Genomic DNA, 20,428 nt, shown 5'->3' on the forward strand with positions numbered 1-20,428 from the left:
AGAGACTTTTGAACTTGGCCACTGAATCAATGGAGATTGTTCAAGCTGAAAGGGCTGCAGGGTAGAATAAAACAAAAAGGGATGGTGTTTGAATTTAGAAAGATCTGAGTTCAATTCCTGCTTGAGTAAGTCACTTATCCTCTCTGAATCTATAAAAGGGGTAATAATAAAGCCTTATTTATAAGACTCAGGGAAAGACTGAATTAGATCCTCTATATAAAGTCCTTAGCATTGTGCCTGGGTCCAAAGGTGGACTGGCTGGCTGGGTGGCTTGCTGGCTGGCTGTCTGGCTATCTGTCTGTCTGTCTGTCTGTCTGTCTATCTATCTATCTATCTATCTTTCTATCTAATTTTATAAATCCTTGGCATATTTGCAGGAAAAAATTGTTTTATTTCAAGTTCCAGTAGAATCCTTCTGATGCTCAGAAAATTATGCAAGTATTTAGCCAAGAACGGAGGGAAAACAGCAATAGTAGTATAGACTTTCTCAGAGCTTGCTGGGTTCAGAATGTGTGACGGTTTTAACGAAATGTATTTAAAATGATAGAATTCATTTGCAGGAATCACAGCTTTTCTTTTAGAGAGTAGCAGCCTTTTACATGTTTTTTTTTTTTTAAAGATACTGTAATTAAACAGCATATTTAATTTCTAATAATGCCACCGGACAGAAAGTATAAGCCCACCAAAATGCCATGTGCAGAGTCCAATAGCCTACTAAAGCACAGCCTGACTGAAGGACTCTGTAGTTGTCCACCCCAATTTACATAGGTGACCCCAGCTGTGTCCAGCCACCTCCATTGGCTGGTTTTGTATACCCATCTGCATATTTGTGCTTTGTTCCCTCTAAGGAAATCAAAGACAAAGAAGAAGGGTAAGAAAAAAGATTTAAAGATCAGGAAAGAAACAATTAAAGCAATGATTGTGATTTAGGTCTGCTTTGCCTAGAAGAGGCCTTGCACATACCAAGCTTTAAACCCGTCTTTGCTTTGACCTTAACCCTTCAGGTCTGGTTTTATTCTCTTGCTGCTACCCAGTCCTTTCCATCCATCACTGTATGGGCAGTATGATTTTTATGGAGTTCAAATGACCAAGCTGTCCCCTTGCTTAAAAAGCCTTTGCCTTTGGAAGTGAGACCCATGGATTTTTTCCCTTGAAAAAAACCCATATGCATGTATAAGTTGGCATAGATTCTAGGTTAGGAACCTCCGGACAATGAGATACAGTCTGATCTCTATTACTAAGGCATATATGAGATCATGCCTCCTGCCTACATTGCCATTTTCACCCATGACTGCAATCCTTTCACCTTGTTTTGCAATCACAGAATTCTGAATTACAGAATATTTAAGAGTGTGATGTCTGGGCTCAGAGTCTGACTCTATCACTTACTGGTGGTAACAGGTGTGTTACCCAACCTGTGTTTCAGATTGCTCACTTCTAAAATGGGAAGAAGAGTAGTATCTATCTCATAAGGGGTCTTAAAAGCACTTATGGTCATACCTGGCACATAATATACATTGAATAGGGATTAGCTATTATTTTAAGGATTAGCTATTTTTATTAGCTATATTGTTTTATGGATTTGCACATAGTATTCTCTCTGTCTAGGATGCCTGTCCACTTGCCAATGTCAGCTTCCTTTCACCGATCCTACCTTATTTTTCAAGATGTATTCAAGCTCATCACTCTTGTGAAAACGTCCATGGTTTTCTCGTAATGCACTCTTGCACATTACTCTATCACTTGGTATTGCTGTGTAGTTTGTCATTTCCATGTATACACCCATTTGCACACATGCTCCATAAGGTTAGCAGCTATGTCCCTCTTGTTTACTAAGCCCTGGCTTTCACGACTGTACCTGGCATGTGGTAGGCTCCCACTAAGCACTTCTGGAATGAATAAATGAATGAACAAATGAATGAATGAATGAATACCTTCTCTTTCAGGGAGAGAAAGGCTCATGTGTCTTGAACATAGGTTTGTGAATCTTCAAATACCTACTGCCAGCATGGTGCTTGGATTAAATTAAATATGTTTAGCGTTGATTACCTGATAATTATCTTTGAGGATTTTTTCAACTTAAAAACAATGATCAAATATAAAATCAATATAAAAAATAGATGAGCCTTATTTATTAGAGTCTTATGTTAAAGCTTTCCTCGGAAGTTTGGGGACCAAACAGGATGAAAATTTCCAAAGCCAGAGAACTTTCTAAGACCTTCCCTCCCTGGACACTTCTGGCAACAACCGCTGCTCGGCCACCTGCTGCATGCATCCTGCCTCATCACACGATACACACAAGAACAACACAGACACAACTCCTCTCTGTCTTGGCTGATAAACATTCATCAAAGAACACAAACTTCTCAATAGGGCAGGGGACAGAAAAAAGAAATGAAAAACAAAGAGGAAGAGTAGTTTGGCTCAGTAACTTATTGTTTTAAGCACGTGAGGCCCAGTCACTGAAATCCTGAAACCGAAGATGAAATGGAGCTCCGCAGCTAACCAGAGTTCTGTTCCTTCAAAGCTTAGGCCTTTACGGAAACTCTGCTCTATAGAGGTCAACGCCTAATGTGCAAGAGATATAGTTAGACAGCACAAATTAACTCCTTAAGTATCATCACAACTCCACATCAGTCTTGGGGAGTTCATACGTTAAGGAGCTCTTAAAAAACAAAAACAAAAACAGAAACTCAATATAACTCCACAGTCCTGATAGTTTATAATGCATATACAGTTGGTTCACCTGCGTCCTTTTGATTCTCTATTTGAAAAGAGAGAGCACAACAAGGAGAGAAGAGAGAGAGAGAAACAAGAACACATATGCAGGATTAATGAGCAAATGGACCAAAATGCCCCCCATTTATGTGTGATACATGATATTGGAAGGAAAAGGTTGCCCTTGGGTTCCCACCGCCCCGAAGTGTGGGGGCCAGCAAAAAAAGGCTCCTTCACAGAGGTGGAAAATGCTGCACAAATAGAAAATTAGTAAAATTAAGTTTAATGTGAAATCAAGCTATGAAACGTACACGAACTCTCCAAGTGACAATTAAGTCAAATGTTCTAGCCAGAGCTTAGAGGAGAGGGACAAGTCAAAATCTCCAGAGAGAATAAGGAAAAGCTTCCCAGCTTGAGAGAGAACAGACAGGAGGCATACAAGATCTAATTTTTACAGAGGATGGACCACCTTGTGTGATCTTATACCCATAATAGTTTCACATCTTAAACATGGAAAAGAAGGCATGGTTTTGCCCCAGCTATCCCTTTCCTGACACCTAAAGCATTGCTCCCGGCCTAGCGGCTACCTTGATTGTGTACCAGTGACAAGCACTTTACAAATTAGGGTTACACACAAGCAAAGTAAAAATGCATTCAGGTCACAGACAGAGAATAACTGAAAAACTTACGGACAAATCTGAGTTTATCACAAACAAATGGCTTAATTGTCTAACCTGTTTGAGGCTGATAAAAAGTGACTGGACTTCTCACACTGGGTTTCACAGACAGAATCAACAGACAAGCCAATGCTAAAAAACTTGAAGCAAGGAGAGTGAGTTGGTTTGGATCTGGATTTTCTTGAAATAATGAAAACAGAGAGAGTGAAGACAGCATGGCGAGGAGGTGGTAGGTACTCACGAATGGTTAAATCCATCACTTGGGAGGCCAAGCAGAAGACAGGATGCTCATACATTTCTCTCTTTTTCCCTATAAAAGAGGATTTGGGCATGCAAGAGGCTTAGGTCAGAGGTAAAGAGGTTAAAGGTCATAGGTTAGAGGAATACGTTACATTAGCTCAAAGGAAAATAGCCACAGAGTATTTTGGGATAAACACAGGATAAAAGAAAAAGGAGTTTCAAAATTGGAGATCTACTGGATTAACCATTCAGCATGCCGTGAGTCACGAGAGAGATTGTGACCATGATTTTACACGTCTCTTTAGAATTGTTTGCAAGAGTACAATGACCAAAAACATCATGAGTAAAGGGAAACAGAATTTCATTGGTTTAAGGCTCCAAGATACTAAGGATTTCAGACTTTAGTATCTAAGGCTCTTGAGGTATTTCTTCATAAACATAGTCTCCAGTAATATCACTACAACTTCATTCCAAAATTCTCAGGGGACTAGCTGTTAGTGCTCACAGAGGGGCTCAAATGTAAAAACATAAGATTTCTTTTCTGAGCATAGGATCAGAACCTTGTAAAAGAGAGTTGTTTGGCAGTAGTATCTTCAAAGCTGCAATGTCTCAACCTACGGTGGACTATGTTCATGAAAGAAAACCTGATACATGCAGCCAGAGGATGTTGGGTTGTCTGAATTAACAATCCCAGCATGCTTTGAAATTGGTGTCACAGCCACTTTTGCAGAGGTAATGTCAAAAAGTGGCTGAGCCAATCACGGACAAGGAAGGAGAGAAGCGGAAGAGAGCAGGTAGTGTGGAATGAGGTACTTCTCTGAAAAGAGAGTTGGAAAAAAAAGATTGGTTTCTTCAAAGAATCCCCAGACCTAAAAGTCACAGTGCAAAAGATAATTAACACAACCAAGAAGAATTGAGGCACAAAAGGAAATTACAGATCAGCTGATCTACTTTGGAAATGAATGCATTTTTACTTACAGATCTTAAAGTTTGTTTTTGGATATATTTATCTGAAAGAAGAGAGCAGATCTTACCGAAAGACTAGTAACAACTAGACCAAGGCCTACGAGGCAGCAGCCATGGCGACTGGACGTTTCTTGATCCCATCCCATCTCTGGCCTTGCCTAGAATTATTAGGTACCTGGTTGACTTTACCAAATACAACCAATCATTGTGTCCTGGGAAGGTAAATGCTAGAACAATTATTTGCTAATATAGCCCTTTAATGATCTTCTTGTTCCTCTATTTTTGTTACTCATTACCAAGTCAAGAGTTGATAAACATCCTTTTAGTGCCCAATTCTTAAGTGTTTCTCCCTGGGTGCATAGCAATGAATTCATTACCACTGGTACACAATTTGCATTGTCAGACACACAAAATTGAGAGAGGGAGGACATGTAATGTACAGAACACTGCGATTTGACATGATCTTAACCTAATTCTCTAAGGAAACAAGGACTTCGGCAGGGTAAGTGATAGGGTTTTGGTGGTTGATTAGTTTTGTTTTGTTTTGTTTTTTTCTTTTCTGGTAAAGTCCTGAAGGCAGACAATGGGCATTTGTTGGTTTCAGTCAGGTGTTTCACATGTGAGAGAACATCAGATTCCAGAATGCGGACACATTGAGTTGTGCACACAGAACTTCCACATTTATACACTTACACCACTGGTCAAGTTGGGTGTGGTTTTCAAATCACCCTATAGCAGCCAACAGGGTAACAATGAAAAGTGATTAATACCTTTGCAAATGAATAGGTCCCAAAGAACCATATCTTCTCAAGTAGAGTTTACTCAAAGTGCCTTTTGGGTGATTACTTGGTCATCAGTGCCTGCTTCCCTAAAACTTGAGAGGGCAGTGGTAACAACCATCCTAGGTCTGGAGCAACAAGAATGAATGAGATCTAAAGCAAACCAGGAGCCATCAGAGACAGCTGGCCACCAACCTGCCGTCAGGTTTGAAAATGTTACCCAAAGACAAGATAGGTTCAAGGGGCAAGAGAGAGTAAGCAAAAATCGTGATGTTGTTTTGTTCAATGCTTGTTTGACCTCCACTGCTATCAACAGTGGACCACAAAGTGCTTTGTTTTCCTCTAGTTAAAGAAGGTAGCAATCCTACCGCACTGCTTCATAGGAAAACATTAGTCACAGAGCAAAGCTAATGCCGACACAGACTCTCAAAAGGAACTTCGTTATCTGATAACATCCTATATTCGGTATTCTTCCCCTCCAAAGACTGTTGCCTGAACCCCTCTTCTTAATTCATTTATTTGGCCACAGCCAAGGAAGCTTTCATGTTTCAAGTGTTTTCAGATTTCAATTTAACATATTCACATGGACCACTGTTTTCTGATGCCCATTAGAAAAGACAGACTCTTCCCCAGGGACGCATACCAAAATTTAAATAAGTAATTGGGGGCAGAAGGGAGCCTTACCTTCGATTTTAGCATATTCTGAGAGCCGGGAATAGTTGACTAAAGCAGCCTGCTCTAGACATTTCCGGATGACTGTTTTTACCTCCTCTTGTGGTACGGGGGTAACAATATCTTTCATCAAAACCTTTAGGTGGGGAAAGAAAAGATTATTAAGATGGTTCAACCAAATGTGTTACTCATTTATATTTCTTCAAGAGCTCAGGCTGAAAATGAGTTGTGAATGTTTCCTTTGACTTAACATTGATTGAGAGCCATCGTTAAAGAGAAAACACAGAACTGTAATGCACACTTAGGATGGCAAAGCCCATCTATGAATCAAGGAAGGGCCAGGAACATATCTTCAATATATGCTAACTATTTGGGAGTCTGGAGATAAAATATCTAGAATTTTGGCAGTTTCCCCACGTTTATTCTGGTATTTGGTGAATGGTAAACGAAGCCTTGAAAAATGACAAACTAGGTCATTCAGCCATAATATTTCATTACAATTATGTTGATGTCTGCATATATGTACTCTGTCTTTTACTTCCGTTCTTACCCTTTCCAGGAGTGATAGAGTTGCTTTTAAAGCACCTTCAGGTCGACCAAATGGAAAGCAATACCTAAAAAAGAGAATATTCTTCAGGTTGCCCAAATACATTACATTTCAGCATGAAATATGCTACAATTTGATTCCTATAGCAACTCTTTTTGAGGAACAGAAAATGCTTTTTATTTTGTCACGTTGTGTTATGTTAATCTGAATTCACACCATATATGTGTGTATATAATGTATATATGTGTATGTGTGAATAATGACTAAAGAGAGACTCTGCAAATGTCTGCAGCAGAAAAGAATATTTAGAGTGATGGCATAAGGCTCTGTTTAGATTTCTATTGTGAAGGAAAACCATTTGTTAGCTCACATGCGTCCTTATATATTATTATAGAGACCAGCAGTAAAAAGAAAAAAAAAATTAGTTGAAACAGGCTAAAATCCTAACATATTTCCTCAAATCTCCAAAGGAAATGAAGGAGTGTATTTTGAGCAAATTCATGCTTTTGCTAGGTATCCTTCTTTGACTGTGGTTTTTCCTTGTCATTGGGTCTTTTGCCATTGGCGATACATCTTGCATATAGTGAATAATCAATAAAAATTTGTCCCAGAGGATTGTGATGGCACAGAAGGAACTGGGTCCTGTACTCCTAAGAGTTCCATTGACTATTCTGGGCTCTCACAGGCCCTTCGAGACACTGTTCCTCAGGGTACAGAGGGGCCAGCAGAGGGTACTTAAATTCAAACTATCTCCTGTGCATGTGTCTGATTGGGTGGTCCGGGGCAAGTTCCCTAACTCTCTCAGCTTTACTTTTTATTAATGGAGATTATAATAACTACCTTACAAAGTTGTTCTGGGAATTAAAAAATGAGTTAATGCCTAGCCAGCCATTAGTCGGATATCGTGACCTGTAGGAAATGTTGCATAAAAAGGATCTATTTATTATTATAAATGTTCTTACTATTTTTGAGTTACTATCTCAGGATCTCTAGTCCAGAAGCACTGGTGCAGCGTTAGAAATGTCTAATTTGCTGCAAGGGAGACGGGGGCTATGTGGTGCAAGGCTGAAGGCTTGGACCTGCTCGCTGTGCCAAGGGTGTGGGGAAGAGTCAATCTGCTGAGGCAGATCTAAGTTTCCTTCTTTCCCTGTGTAGACAGCTGGTCCTGTTTCTGAGGTAAGAGTGAAGGTGGAGACTCTCGGATGGATGCCACTGCCTTCCTTCCCTGTTCATGTGATCTGATTCACAGGATTTTTCACTGATTCAAGAACCTTGTAGAAACTTCACATTCAACCTTTTAACAGAGTTTTTAAAAATGAATGGATGACCAGGGTCAGCTTGCAAAAGGAGGGCTCTAGTATTTCTGTGGAAGTAGAATGAACTGAAGATTTCAAAGTCTCCTGGCTATTGTAGAACCCTGTCCTGTTGGTTTCCATTTTCATTCAGTTATTTATTTATTTATTTTTAGTTGGAGAGAGAGCAGGAGGAAACAGGGGAGAGGGACAGAGAAAGAGAGAAATAGCGAAAACCCTAAGCAGGCTCCACTCTCCCAACACGGGGCTCGATCCCACAACCCAGGGATTATGACCTAAGCCGAAATCAAGAGTCAGATGCTCAACTGACTGAGCCACCTATGTGCCCCTCCATTCAATTGTTTCTAAATATCCAAGGTGTCACTGACAGGTTAACAGTTTTAGAAAGTCAGGTCCTTTATTTGCCCCACCCTGGGCTCACTCTCCTAATTAACCCCTCCACCCCAGATCCTTACCTAAAATGCGTGATCTGATTTTCCAACAGAACCCGGAGTCTCTCTTTGATTTCTTCAAAACGTTCCTTCTCTTCAACAGTCACGGTTCCGATTCCATCAGGCCTGAAAGAAGACATGTCATGAAGTGACGGGAACCTCACACACGGACAGCATCAAATCACATCTCCAGCAGGAGGAAACTGTCCGATTTGGAAGAACAATTACAATGATCGATGTGACCTTAGGAGAAATCCTGCTTTTCAGAGCTGGCTACTAAAGGGCATGGGGTATTCTGAGGTTATCTTTTGGAGACATTTGTAGTACTGTCACTCATTTATTGTGAAATGGTAAAATGTACAAACTGGTGGCTAAAAAGTCCAATTTCTAGACTTTTTGTTTGGTTCATAGCTTCTTAAGATTTTTGAACTATTTGCCAGAATGCTTAAAAGTTTATTTATTTATTTATTTACAGTGGGGGAGGGGGGCAGAGAGAGAGAGAGAGAGGAAGGCAGGGAGGGAGAGAGAGGGAGGGACCAAGTAGGCTGTATTTGCCAGCATTTAAAAAAAAGTTTATTTAGTTATTTAGAGTGTGGGAGAGGGTCAGAGAGAAGCAGGGAGAGACAGCTAGAGAATCCCAAGCAGGCTCTACATGGTCAGCACAGAGCCCGATGCAGGGCTCGAACCCATGAACCACAGATTATGACCTGAGCCAAAGTTGGATGCTTAACTGACTGAGCCACCTAGGTGCCTCAATTTGCCAGCAATTTTTAAAGTTAGGAAATTTTATAACACAATTCTTTTGAAATTTTGGAACAAATGGTATTAATTGGTGAGTGACAAGTAATAGCTTCTTTTTTAGCAGGGGCAGGCACTTACCTGTCCACATCTCTAAATTATATTAAATATCTCTCTTGTAGGCACTTAGGTTCAGGACCCCTGAATTATGCATACAAACTTCTACAAACAACAGATGCCTGGTAAATATCTGTCTTTCTTGGTGTTAAATGTTCCTAAGGGACTCAATATCCAGCTTATAATTACAGATGTTCAGATTCACTTAAGCACTCATGTACTAAGTGAATAATAAATTACAAGACATTGTGGAAAGTAAAAGACATTGATGAAAGAAATTAAAGAAAACACAAATAAGTGGGAAGATGTCCTATATTCATGGATTGAAAGGATTGTGTTAAAATGTCCATACTACCCCAAGCCATCTATAGATTCAGTGCAATCCCTATCAACACTCCAGTGGCATTGTTTTTTACAAAAATAGAAAGAAACAATCCTAAAATGTGTATGGAACCACAAAAGACCCAAAGAGCCAAAATAATCCCGATGAAGAACAAAGTTGAAGACATCACAATTCCTGATTTCAAAGTTTATTACAAAGCTATAACAATCAAAACAGTATGGTACTGGCATGAAAACAGATGCACAGACCAAAAGAACAGAACTGAGAGCCCAAGAAATAAACCCTGCATACATGGTCAACTAATATTTTTGAGAGAGGAGCCAAGATAAACAATGGGGAAGAATAGTCTCTTCAATAAATGATGTTGGGGAAAACTGAATATTCACATGCAAAAGAATAAAATTGGACTCCTATCTTGCACCACTAAACAAAATTAACTGAAAATGGATTAAAGACTTAACTTTAAGACTTGAAACTGTAAAAATCCTAGAAAAAAAGCACAGGGTAAAAGCTCTTTGACATTGGCCTTGGCAAGGATTTTTTTTAATATGACACTAAAAGTAGAAGCAACAAAAGCAAAATAGACAAGTAGGGATACATTAAACTAAAATATTTCTGCACAGCAAAATAAAAAGATAACCTATGGAATGGAAGGATATACTGGCAAACTGTCTATCTGATAATGGATAACAGAAATATAGAAGTCATAAAACTCAATAGAAAAATCCAAATCATTCAATTAAAAAATGGGCAGAGACTTGAATAGCCAAATGGACTTGAATAGTCTTCCAAAGAAGACATACAAATGGCCAAAAGATACATAAAAACATCACTCATCATCAATGAGTGCTTTTGAGACAACATGGATGGAATTTGAAGGCATTGTGCTAAGTGAAATAAGTCAGACAGAGAAATGCAATTCAAAATCACAGTGAGGTATCACCTCCCACCTGTTAGAATGAGAACAAGAAGACAACAGGTGTTGGCAAGGATGTGGAGAAAAGGGAACCCTCATGCACTGTTGGTGGGAATGCAAACTGGTGCAGCCTCTGTGGAAAACAGTGTGGAGGTTCCTCAAGAAATGAAAAACAGAACTATCTATCTAGTAATTCCACATCTGGGTATATACCTGAAGGAAAGGAAATCACTATTTTGAAGACATATCCGCACCCCTGTGTTCACTGCAATGTTAGTCACAACAGCCAAGAGATGGAAACAACCCAAGGCTCTGTTGATGGATGAATGGATAAAGGACATGAATGGGTAAATATATATATAATGGAATCTTTTTTATATGATGGAATAGTATTCTTTCAAAAGCATAAAAGAAAGGAAATCCTGCTTTTTGAGATAACATGGATGGAATTTGAAGGCATTGTGCTAAGTGAAATAAGTCAGACAGAGAAAGACAGGTGCTTCATGCTCTCACGCTTTATCTGAAAAAGTTGTACTCCTAAGAATACAGAGTAGAAGGGTAGTTGCCAGAGCCCGAGGGCTGGGGGAAACCGGGAGCTGTTAACTAAAGAGTACAAACTTCCAGCTATAAGATGAGTAATGTACAGTGACTACAATGAAGAGTACTGTATTTATATACTTGAAAATTGTTAAGAGAGTAGATCTTAAATGTCATCACCCACATTAAAAATGATAATTATGTGAGGGGATGTAGGTGTTAACTAACCTTGTAATAATGGTGATTTCACAATATATATGTATATCAAATCATCATGTTGTATACCTTAAACTTATGCAGGTTATATGTTAATATCTCAGTAAAGCTGGGGAAAGAGATAAAAACCCCATGTGATGCTTTTTGATGCTAGTGAACTATTGGTCATTTTAATAAAAAGAAGGACCCTAGCAAAAATAAGTGAATTTCAGTTTAAACCCAGTATTCTCATCTTTCTAAATCACCATTAGGTTTCCACACAGTTTTCCCATTTGCTTTGGACCGTTCAAGTTGAAAATACAAAGGGAAGTTGCATATTTATAGCCCAAATTTATCTGTGCCAAATTAGACGTAGGATAATCTGACCCATTCAAAGACTTCAGCTTCCCAGATCCTATAGTGACTTGTTTTGACTACTGGCTGAGCCAGTTTGCAGATTGGTGTGTCACCATGAAACTTCTATTGGAACATTCTTCAGTTTGCAAATGCAAGTCATCTTGAGACCAAACAAATGGTCTTATTTATAGGCCTTCTCAAGGATCCAGCATAAGTTGGGAAAATCCTGTATACTAGACCAGTCTGACTGCACAAAAGACTTGGCAAATGACAGCAATGTACCTCCTGTTAGGGGTTAATTGGTCAGCTTCCCTTCTTTATAAATACTAAAAATTCCCCACTTGGAAAAAAAAAAAAAGAAATAACAAGAAAATGTCCCCTCCCCCACATTATAAAAAACACCCCTAAACAGGAAAATTCTATAAAAATCCAGTTCTTCACACTCACCTGAACTTAAAGGAAGAAGGCCAAATGGTAAATATCAGGTAGGATGTTGGAATATGAATATGTCTTTATTTTCATATTTTCTAGATAAATCCTAACTGTTAATTTACAAAGTTTATTTAAATTCTTTTTCAAAGATTTTTTTTCAGTAATCTCTACCTCTACATCCAACGTGGGGTATGAACCTAAAACCCCAAGATCAAGAGTTGTATGCTTTATTGACTGAGCCAATCAGGTGCCCCTATCTAAAATGTTTTACATATGAAATGTCCATATGTAAATCTCTCCATATGTGAATCTGTAGATACGTCTGAGGATGAATTCATTGGCCACCACAAAATACAGTTGATTTTTTTGTGTGTGTGGTAACTTCTCATGTGTATAATCTACAATTTTCTTTAGCTGTAGTTTTTAGATTTAGATTTTGTTTTATCTGATTGGCATGTACGCATACTCGATTTGGGAAAATGGGAGCCGTTTCTAGCATTTTGTTTTTTAGCAGGGATTAGCCCAGAGATAAACGCTATTAAGTATAATTTACAAATCAGAAAGGGGCTTACAGATCACAGGAGAAAGCATTTAACATGGGCAGCACAGAGATGCATGTGGCTATTTTTAGGAGATAAACTTCCCCGAAGAAAATCCTTCCTTCCTTGCTCAGCAAGACTTCTAAGGCAATTATTAGGCAATAAGAAAGTAACTTTTAGATTGGTGTTTGAGAAGATAAAAACTAGGCATTTAGGGTGCGTCTGGCCTTCTCAGTTAATCCTCACTACAAAGGGTATTATTACAAACATAAAATTTCGATTATGTTTCTTTCCCTTTTGTTCTGATGATTATGATTATTTAAGGTATCACCAGCTGCCACTTCCCTGACAACCTCTGACTACTTTCTCAACACGATTAATCTCACTATTGTAAAAAAGTAAATGACTAAAAAGTATTGTTGTAGTCTTTTCTTTTTTTTAATGTTTATTTATTTTTGATAGAGAGACAGAGCATGAGCAGGGGAGAAACAGGGAGACAGGGAGACACAGAATCTGAAGCAGGCTCTAGGCTCTGAGCTGTTAGCACAGAGCCCGACTCAAGACTTTGAGTTGTGAGATGATGACTCGAGCCGAAGTCGGCTGCTTAACCGACTGAGCCACCCGGGTGCCCCAGTCTTTTCTTAAATTTGCTTCTTGGGGCACTTGGGTGGCTCAGTCCATTGTCTGACTCTTGATTTCAGCTCAGGTCATGATTTCACATTTCGTGAGATGGAGCCCTGTGTCGGGGGGCTGTCAGCACAGAGCCTGCTTGGGATTCTCTCTGTCTGTCTCTCTCTCTTTCTTTCCCATTTGCACTCTATCTTAAAATAAATAAATAAACATTAAAAAATTTGCTTCTTAATTGTCTATGTCAGTGCAAATAGTTTTAACTTAAAATAAATAAAACTAACTTTATGTCTGTAAGGGAAGTAGTACAGAATTGGCCAACAAAAATAGGTGACTTAAAAAGTCATGATTTTGACATTGAATGCAAATTTCTTTGTAACTGCCAGAATTCCTCTGAAATGGTACTGGGGAGAGACGATGTAATTTTACAAACTGAGAAAGAGACATGCAGGAATAATACAATTTGTTAAAGATCACAGGTTATAACTCTTATCAGTTGAAAAGTAAAAATATCCTTTTTTTGTTTAATTTCACATCTTTTTTTAAGTTTATTTATTTGAGAGTGAGCAAGCATGTGGGCGGGGCAGAGAGAGAGAGAGAGAAAGAGAATCCCAAGCCGGCTCCACAATGTAAGCTCAGAGACCCAGGAGGGGCTCGAACTCACGAACCATGAGATCGTGACCTGAGCCGAAATCAAGAGTCGGTTGCTCAAATTCTGTCAAATATCAATTTCTTTTCTGTTGACCCCTGTAATTTGTCAATGTATTATATAGGCTTAGATTTCTATAGGATTTGTTTTTCACATCAGGATCACCAATTGCGGGTTTGGCTTTTGGCTTTGTCCAGCAAAGCCGAGGACAGCAGAAAGGATTACTCAAGACTCCACGAGTCAAGAGAGGTGAGAGGGAGGCTAATGGAAGTCTCTCCTAGCTGCTCTCAAGTTCCTGTATTTATTCAGCATAAATTATAGGGAAAACATTGCGTAATATGACAGTGCCTACAGACCAGTAACAAGTCTAGAAAGCATGCAAAAAGACAAGGTGTTCCCAAGACTACAAAAGAGCAGATGCCTAAAGCAGGATGGAGAACAAGATAGATATTCCATAGATAATATGGTCTAAGGAATCCATGAGCACAGGCAGGACACAATCCCTAAACACACATTAACTAGACACTGGTCAGCTGTTTTCGGCATGGCCAGAAATCAGCGTAATGGGTTCCCTATCATCTCCTTAGCCAGGACGTAGTTATTTGATTTCCCACAGATTTCTATGGAGCTACTAACTGAAAATCCTGGCTCAATATTTTGGGGAACACTGTTCTCACAGAAGCCATAGAATACTTTGCCTAGAGTAATGTTCCTCAAACCTAAGCATGCTTCAGATTACCTGGAGGATGGGGCAGAGGGTTTGCATTTCTAACAAGTTCTCTGATGCTGCTGGTTCAGGGAGCCCACTTTGAGAATCTCTGCTTTAGATCAAGAAAATATTTTCTGGGTATGTTTGACTCAGGATTCCCAATTTCCCTTGGATTGGAGGGAATCTGGAACCAGAGATCTTCTCCAAGTAAAAGGGTCCACTTATAAAGCTACGATCCCGGGGTGCCTGAGTGGCTCAGTCGATTGACTTAAGTGTCCGATTTCAGCTCAGGTCATGATCTCGCGGTTTGTGAGTTTGAGCCCTGCATCAGGCTCTGTGCTGACAGCTCGGAGCCTGGAGCCTGCTTCGGATTCTGTGTCTCCCTCTCTCTCTCAAATATGTATGCTCTCTCGCTCCCAAAAATAAACATTCAAAAAAATGTAAAAAAAAAAAAAAGCTACGATCTCTTCTGGAAGTGGTGTTTGTGCTGTTTCAAGGTTCTATCCCAAGTAGTACTGGTTGCACAATAAGTAGAGGAACTATACTGGTGTCTCTCAGAAGCCCTGCTTGTGTGTGTGTGTGTGTGTGTGTGTGTGTGTGCGCGCGCGCGCGCGCATCTGCGTGTGTGTGTTTTCTTTTTTTTCTGGAAACATTTGGAGGTGATTCTATAATTGTTATAAAACTGGCTTTGCACATTGTTCCTTTCTCCATACTTTTAACACTTAAGGAGTCGCAAAGAACGAGAGAAATGGGATAAAGCTGGATTTTCAATTCCAAGCTAGCAAATCCCAGGCTGAGATGTGTCTGTACTCAGAACATGCATTTATAAGAACCCTGAATCTCTCACCCTCCTGTGTCCTGAAGAGTGCATTTTCTGCCTTCTTGTTTTTTGGGTTCTTAGCACCCACTGTCTCTTCTTAACACCTGAATGTCTTTTGGAGGAATGACCTTGGCCACACTGTGGTACTCATGGGAGGAAGAAAACTGGGGTTCTGTTTTCTGCTATTTATACTGACGGCCTTCCCACAAGCCAGTTCCTCCCTTTCATGGACACTGTGTATGTAAGGTGGACTATGACCTAAGCTCAGCCAATTGGACATACTTTTCTGGAACCTTTATGTTGAGTAAATAATGCAAAGATAGAAGGAACGGGTGGAATTTGCTCACTCTAGCAGCTGTACCCTGAGCAGACTGTCCTCATAGGTTAGGAGTTCTTCATCTTTGGCTGTACTTTGGAACCATATGAGAGCTTTGAAGGTCTCATCCTCAAACTCTGATTCAATTAATCTGCATGGAGGCCTAGACATTCTCACTTTTAAAGCTTCCCAGGTTATTCTAATGTGCTATCAAGGGTTGAGAACTACTGCTTTTCCTATATCCTATATCCTACTTTTCTGTAGCTTCCTTTTTTTTTTTAATGTTTATTTATTTTTGAGTGCAAATGGGGAAGAGGGAAAGAGAGAGGAGGAGACACACAATCTAAAGCAGGATCTAGGCTCTGAGCTATCAGCACAGAGCCCGATACAGGGACTGAACTCACAGACTGCAAGATCATGACCTGAGCCGAAGTCGGACGCTTAACCAATTAAGCCACGCACGCGCCCTCTATAGCTTCCATGTTTCCAGTTTTCATCTCATAAACTTAGATGATCCCAAGTTAATTTTTATTACTTATACTGATATAAGTTCATAAAGCACTATCTCCTCCTTTTCCGTAGAAGGAGGGGATTACATTACATAGAAGTGTTTGATGGCTCTGAACCTAGCTTGAGAATCTCTCTCTGTCTTTCTCTGTCTCTCACACGCACGCACACACACACACACACACACACACACACCCCCACACACCCACCCAACAGGAAAACGTGGTCCTGGGCCTCTGGGTCCACCTAACTGCACACTGGCTAACAACTTACTTCTTGTATATCAGGACCCTGCAAACTTGAGACAAGGTGCAGGTCCAGTGCAGTCATTTGTGGAACCCCATGAGGGACAAGAAGCCCTCCCACCTGCAGGCCACCACTGCCCCCAGAAGTGGGTCTCTGCGGCCACAACAGACTATATCACATCTGACACAGCAGGCATCTCCAGAATCCACCTTTCAAGTTTTCGGCAAACCATTTTCTCACTGTCCTTCACAAAGTTGACATTTTCGGCAGCACAAAAGGAGAGATGTCACGTCGGCTGCTCTTCAAGTCCTTGTCACCGTGGTCAGTACCAGTTCTGTCACCTTCACTCTCCTCACACTCTCCCATCTTGAGCCATGTCACAAATGATAATTTATCTAGAGTTGTGTCTTTCTTTCTTTTTTTTTTTTTGTCAGACTGAAACTACCATAACCCAGCTGCCCGTCTTTCAAGTTACTAGTTACACAGGTTGTTCTCGGTTTCCCCAAATGCTTCAGAGCTAGAGCTTGTTAATAGATGACTATTAGAGGAGGGATCTGATATGATTAAGAACGAGGCTTTTAATTGGAAATATTTTATTTTGTATTTCAAATTAGGTGTGAATAATCTAGTCAAAGAAATCAAGCAGCAATGTGTTTTGTGAAAGCGAACTTATCTCCTTGGGTTGTTAAATTGTCCCCACACACCCAGGTAAGCACACAGATGGCTAGCATCTTGTTACCCTGAAAGCACAGTTCTTCACACTGTGTTGAAAGCCCAGCCACGAACCCCTTGTTTGGAAGCTTAGCTATCTTTTCAGGAAGGTCAGATGACTAGATTCATTCAAAACTCATAGCAACTGAGGTGTTCTGATATTGTACCTGTTTAGTGATCAAGTGCGGAACCCAGGTGTGAAAGAAAATGTGTGGGTTCAAGAGACAGAAATGTGTCTGGTCCACTTCTCTGCATACAGCCAGCTTTAAGCTCCAATCACTACCAACAAGGGGTAAAACTCCAGCTGAAGTGGGAATATACTTTCTCTCCAAATGCAAATGTCCACATATGCTGGTGCAGGCACCGTAAACATGATATATTCTCTCTCTCCAAATGGATGCATGCCTGCAGACCGCATTATGGAGCCCTGAAAATGTCCTTAAACAAGCATGATAACTGAATCCTACTTGCTACTAAATTGTTCCAGCCCCGAAACATGAGAGATTAAAGGGCCAGTGTGGGACAGAATAACTTTAGATGTTCCTTGCAATGCTCCCTAAATAGAGCAGACCAAACACTCTCTTAACCTCTCTTTTTAAACTCATGTCCCCCATCAACTCTTTATCCTTACAACTTTTTGGAATGATACCTCTGAATTTAATGCTAGAGTGAGACATTTTCCTTTGTCTCTTTCAAGTGGCTAGTAACTACAAATTCAAGACAACACCAAAGCATTATCCTCTCAAAAAGAGACATCCCTGCTTGCTCATCTGGGCGGCTTGTATAATCTCTAGGTTAATTATACACTGTAATTAGGGCTCTCCCATCCAATAGTCACTGCTTCATTATGAAAGCCCAGCCTTTCCCTTTCCTCTCCTCTCCCTACAGCCGAAGCCCCTTTTCTAATTATGCCCTGATGCCCTGGGGCTCAGACATGCTGCTAAAACAAATATATCAAAGTGTTTGTATCACAAAGACTAAGATAGGAAGCAATAACAAGCAGTTTCTACAACCTTACAATTGAAGGCATGGTAGCTTCTTGAGGTTGGGTTACTATTAATATGAAAAAAAAAAAAAAGGCTTGGAGTGGGCAAAAATTTATCAGTGAGGTCTTCTCTGACTTGTTTTCTGTTTTTCTAGTATGTAGCTAAAATCCAAAAATATCAGAAAGTATCTTTGCTTTCTATAAAGATGGGGATGATTGGAGTCTCTCTCTACTGATCAAATCTCAAAGAACAAGGATGCTATTGATATAGGGACACTAGTTACAGGGGTTCAGGCTTGGTCCACGTGCTGAATGGACAACTCAAGAAGTGGCTACAGATGTCACCTAAAATGTATGCATTGGAGGAAAGCATGTATTTCTTTCCCCAAAGAAGGACCAACTCCCAAAATTGGTACCAAATAGATTTTTCTCTTGGAGGAATAAGGAAAGAAATGGGTTTCTTTGTTTCTAGACAAACATAGATAAGAGGGCTTTAGATTCTACCCTTAAATCCCTATGTATAGACTCCTGAGTGATCAGACCAGTAATATGTATGACATTTTGGCATCACACCCATCCTGGAGGACAGGATCCATCCCACCCAGGATGTCATACCCTGGATAAAGGTATGACATCTGAAAATATGTTTCAACGAGCACAGGATGAGGAGACATGTCGAAATTTTACAAGGGAAATTCATAATACTTGATGAGTTGCCATGGGACAGAAAGACTGCTCTGATGGGATAGATAATTCAACACATTTTACAAGATTTTACGTCTGAGTTGCAAAATCTGCTGCTCTCATGGGGAAATTTTTCTTTGGGGATGGAGTCACATGGGTTAGAATTTAGAATAACCTAAAAAGAATGCCTCCTTGGGATGCAGACTTTTACTTGAAATGTGCTTGGATTCCCTCCCACCTCTTCTCCTACAAGTACTTCCGCTTGGTGAAACGTCTGCTTTGGAATTTAGAGAGCATGACTCAGTTACATGCCAGGCCAACACTTGCTCAAAACTGGAAGGCCAATCGGCTACATATCCCTAAGTATACTAATGTCGTGTGTCAGTGTGTAACATTATATCAAGAATGTAGGGGCCACTGTCATCCCCCATCCATGCCTGCCTGCTGCTCATGTACTGTCTCCAAAGTTCTGGTAAACCAGAACTATCCCTGCTACACAGTCCTCTCTCCCTTTTTTGGGAACAGAGAGTTAAAAAGCATTAGATATAATATCATAAGGAGTGTACATGTGTGACAGACAGAAAGAGGAAGGGAGAGAAAGGAGAGAGGGAGAGAGGGGAGAGAAAGGTGAGGCTGGAGTTAAAGAGAGACATTTACATGCAGAAATTATGGACTTACCTCCAGGTAGGCATTCACAAATAAAGGAATAAAAGAAAACATTATGCAACATGGGCTGGGAGTCAGAGACCAACAGTGGAGGCAAGGACATGGTCAACAAAGCAATTGCTATGGTCCAGGGGAGAGAAGGTAGACACTTGAACTTGGTAGTGGCACTAAAGAAAAGGAAAAGCAGGTGGGCTTACAAGATACTTAAGCGCATTGATGGGGCATCATAACTGAATCCTTGTGAGGTGCTGAGGGAGAAGAAGGAATCAAGGACAGCTCCCATGGTCCTGCTTTGGGAAACTGGATGGACGGAATTACTCACTGCCTTAGGGACACGAGTGGAGCAAAAGAGGAGAAAAAGGAATTACATCGGATTGTTCAGTACCTCAAATCTAACCCAAGGGATCACACAGTCTCTGTACACAAGCAGCACTGTGGCTCCAGACACGTCTCCCAAAAGAATCCTGGGACGTGCTTTCAAAGATTTTTAGAACTCATGCTCTCTTACATCTGCTTGCAGACTCATTAATCTATGCAGCTTACTTTGGATTGGGGCGGTTGGCATTATGGATTTGTTAATTGCTGATACAATGTACTTTCTACACAGGCCATATGTGAGGAGCAGCACTGGCATTCAAGAAATGTTAAATAATAATGTAAATGAGAAAAATTTCCAATCCCAATAATAAAGGGATCCAAAGAACATTGACGCAACTTGCAATCATCTGAGCTGTTTGATTGCCTTGTCACTGTGGGACAGTGACCAAAGTGACGCTAATCTAAATGTCATCTAGAAAGAATACTAAAAATATTATGGTGAAAATTAAGTACTGCAACCTTGAGAGCTGATTTAAAAATTAGAAGATATAGAGATTTACATCTGTGGCTCTTAACGATCGCCAAGTGCAGCCAGCTGAACATACTCACATTTTCTTTTTCTTCCCCTCTCTCTTTAAGAAAATGGGTTCTGGTTTTTAAAGAGCTGGTCCAA

The 20,428-nt window shown here is 40.1% G+C and overlaps 1 protein-coding gene across 1 annotated transcript in view; it reads right to left on the bottom strand.

Annotated features, from left to right (window-relative positions):
* LOC120248776 (calcium-dependent secretion activator 1) overlaps positions 1 to 20,428 on the bottom strand; it is a 268,332-nt gene that overhangs the window by 112,855 nt on the left and 135,049 nt on the right. The window contains exons 13-17 of the mRNA XM_039257246.1: positions 8,368 to 8,469; positions 6,603 to 6,666; positions 6,065 to 6,188; positions 3,637 to 3,705; positions 2,747 to 2,764 (exon numbers count right to left, since the gene is read on the bottom strand). Of these exons, the coding sequence (XP_039113177.1) occupies positions 2,747 to 2,764; positions 3,637 to 3,705; positions 6,065 to 6,188; positions 6,603 to 6,666; positions 8,368 to 8,469 (377 nt within the window). The remainder of the gene's footprint in view (positions 1 to 2,746; positions 2,765 to 3,636; positions 3,706 to 6,064; positions 6,189 to 6,602; positions 6,667 to 8,367; positions 8,470 to 20,428) is intronic.

Source organism: Hyaena hyaena, unplaced genomic scaffold (assembly GCF_003009895.1).
Source record: "Hyaena hyaena isolate Hyena2069 unplaced genomic scaffold, ASM300989v1 scaffold_608, whole genome shotgun sequence".
Classification (NCBI taxonomy): Eukaryota; Metazoa; Chordata; class Mammalia; order Carnivora; family Hyaenidae; genus Hyaena; species Hyaena hyaena.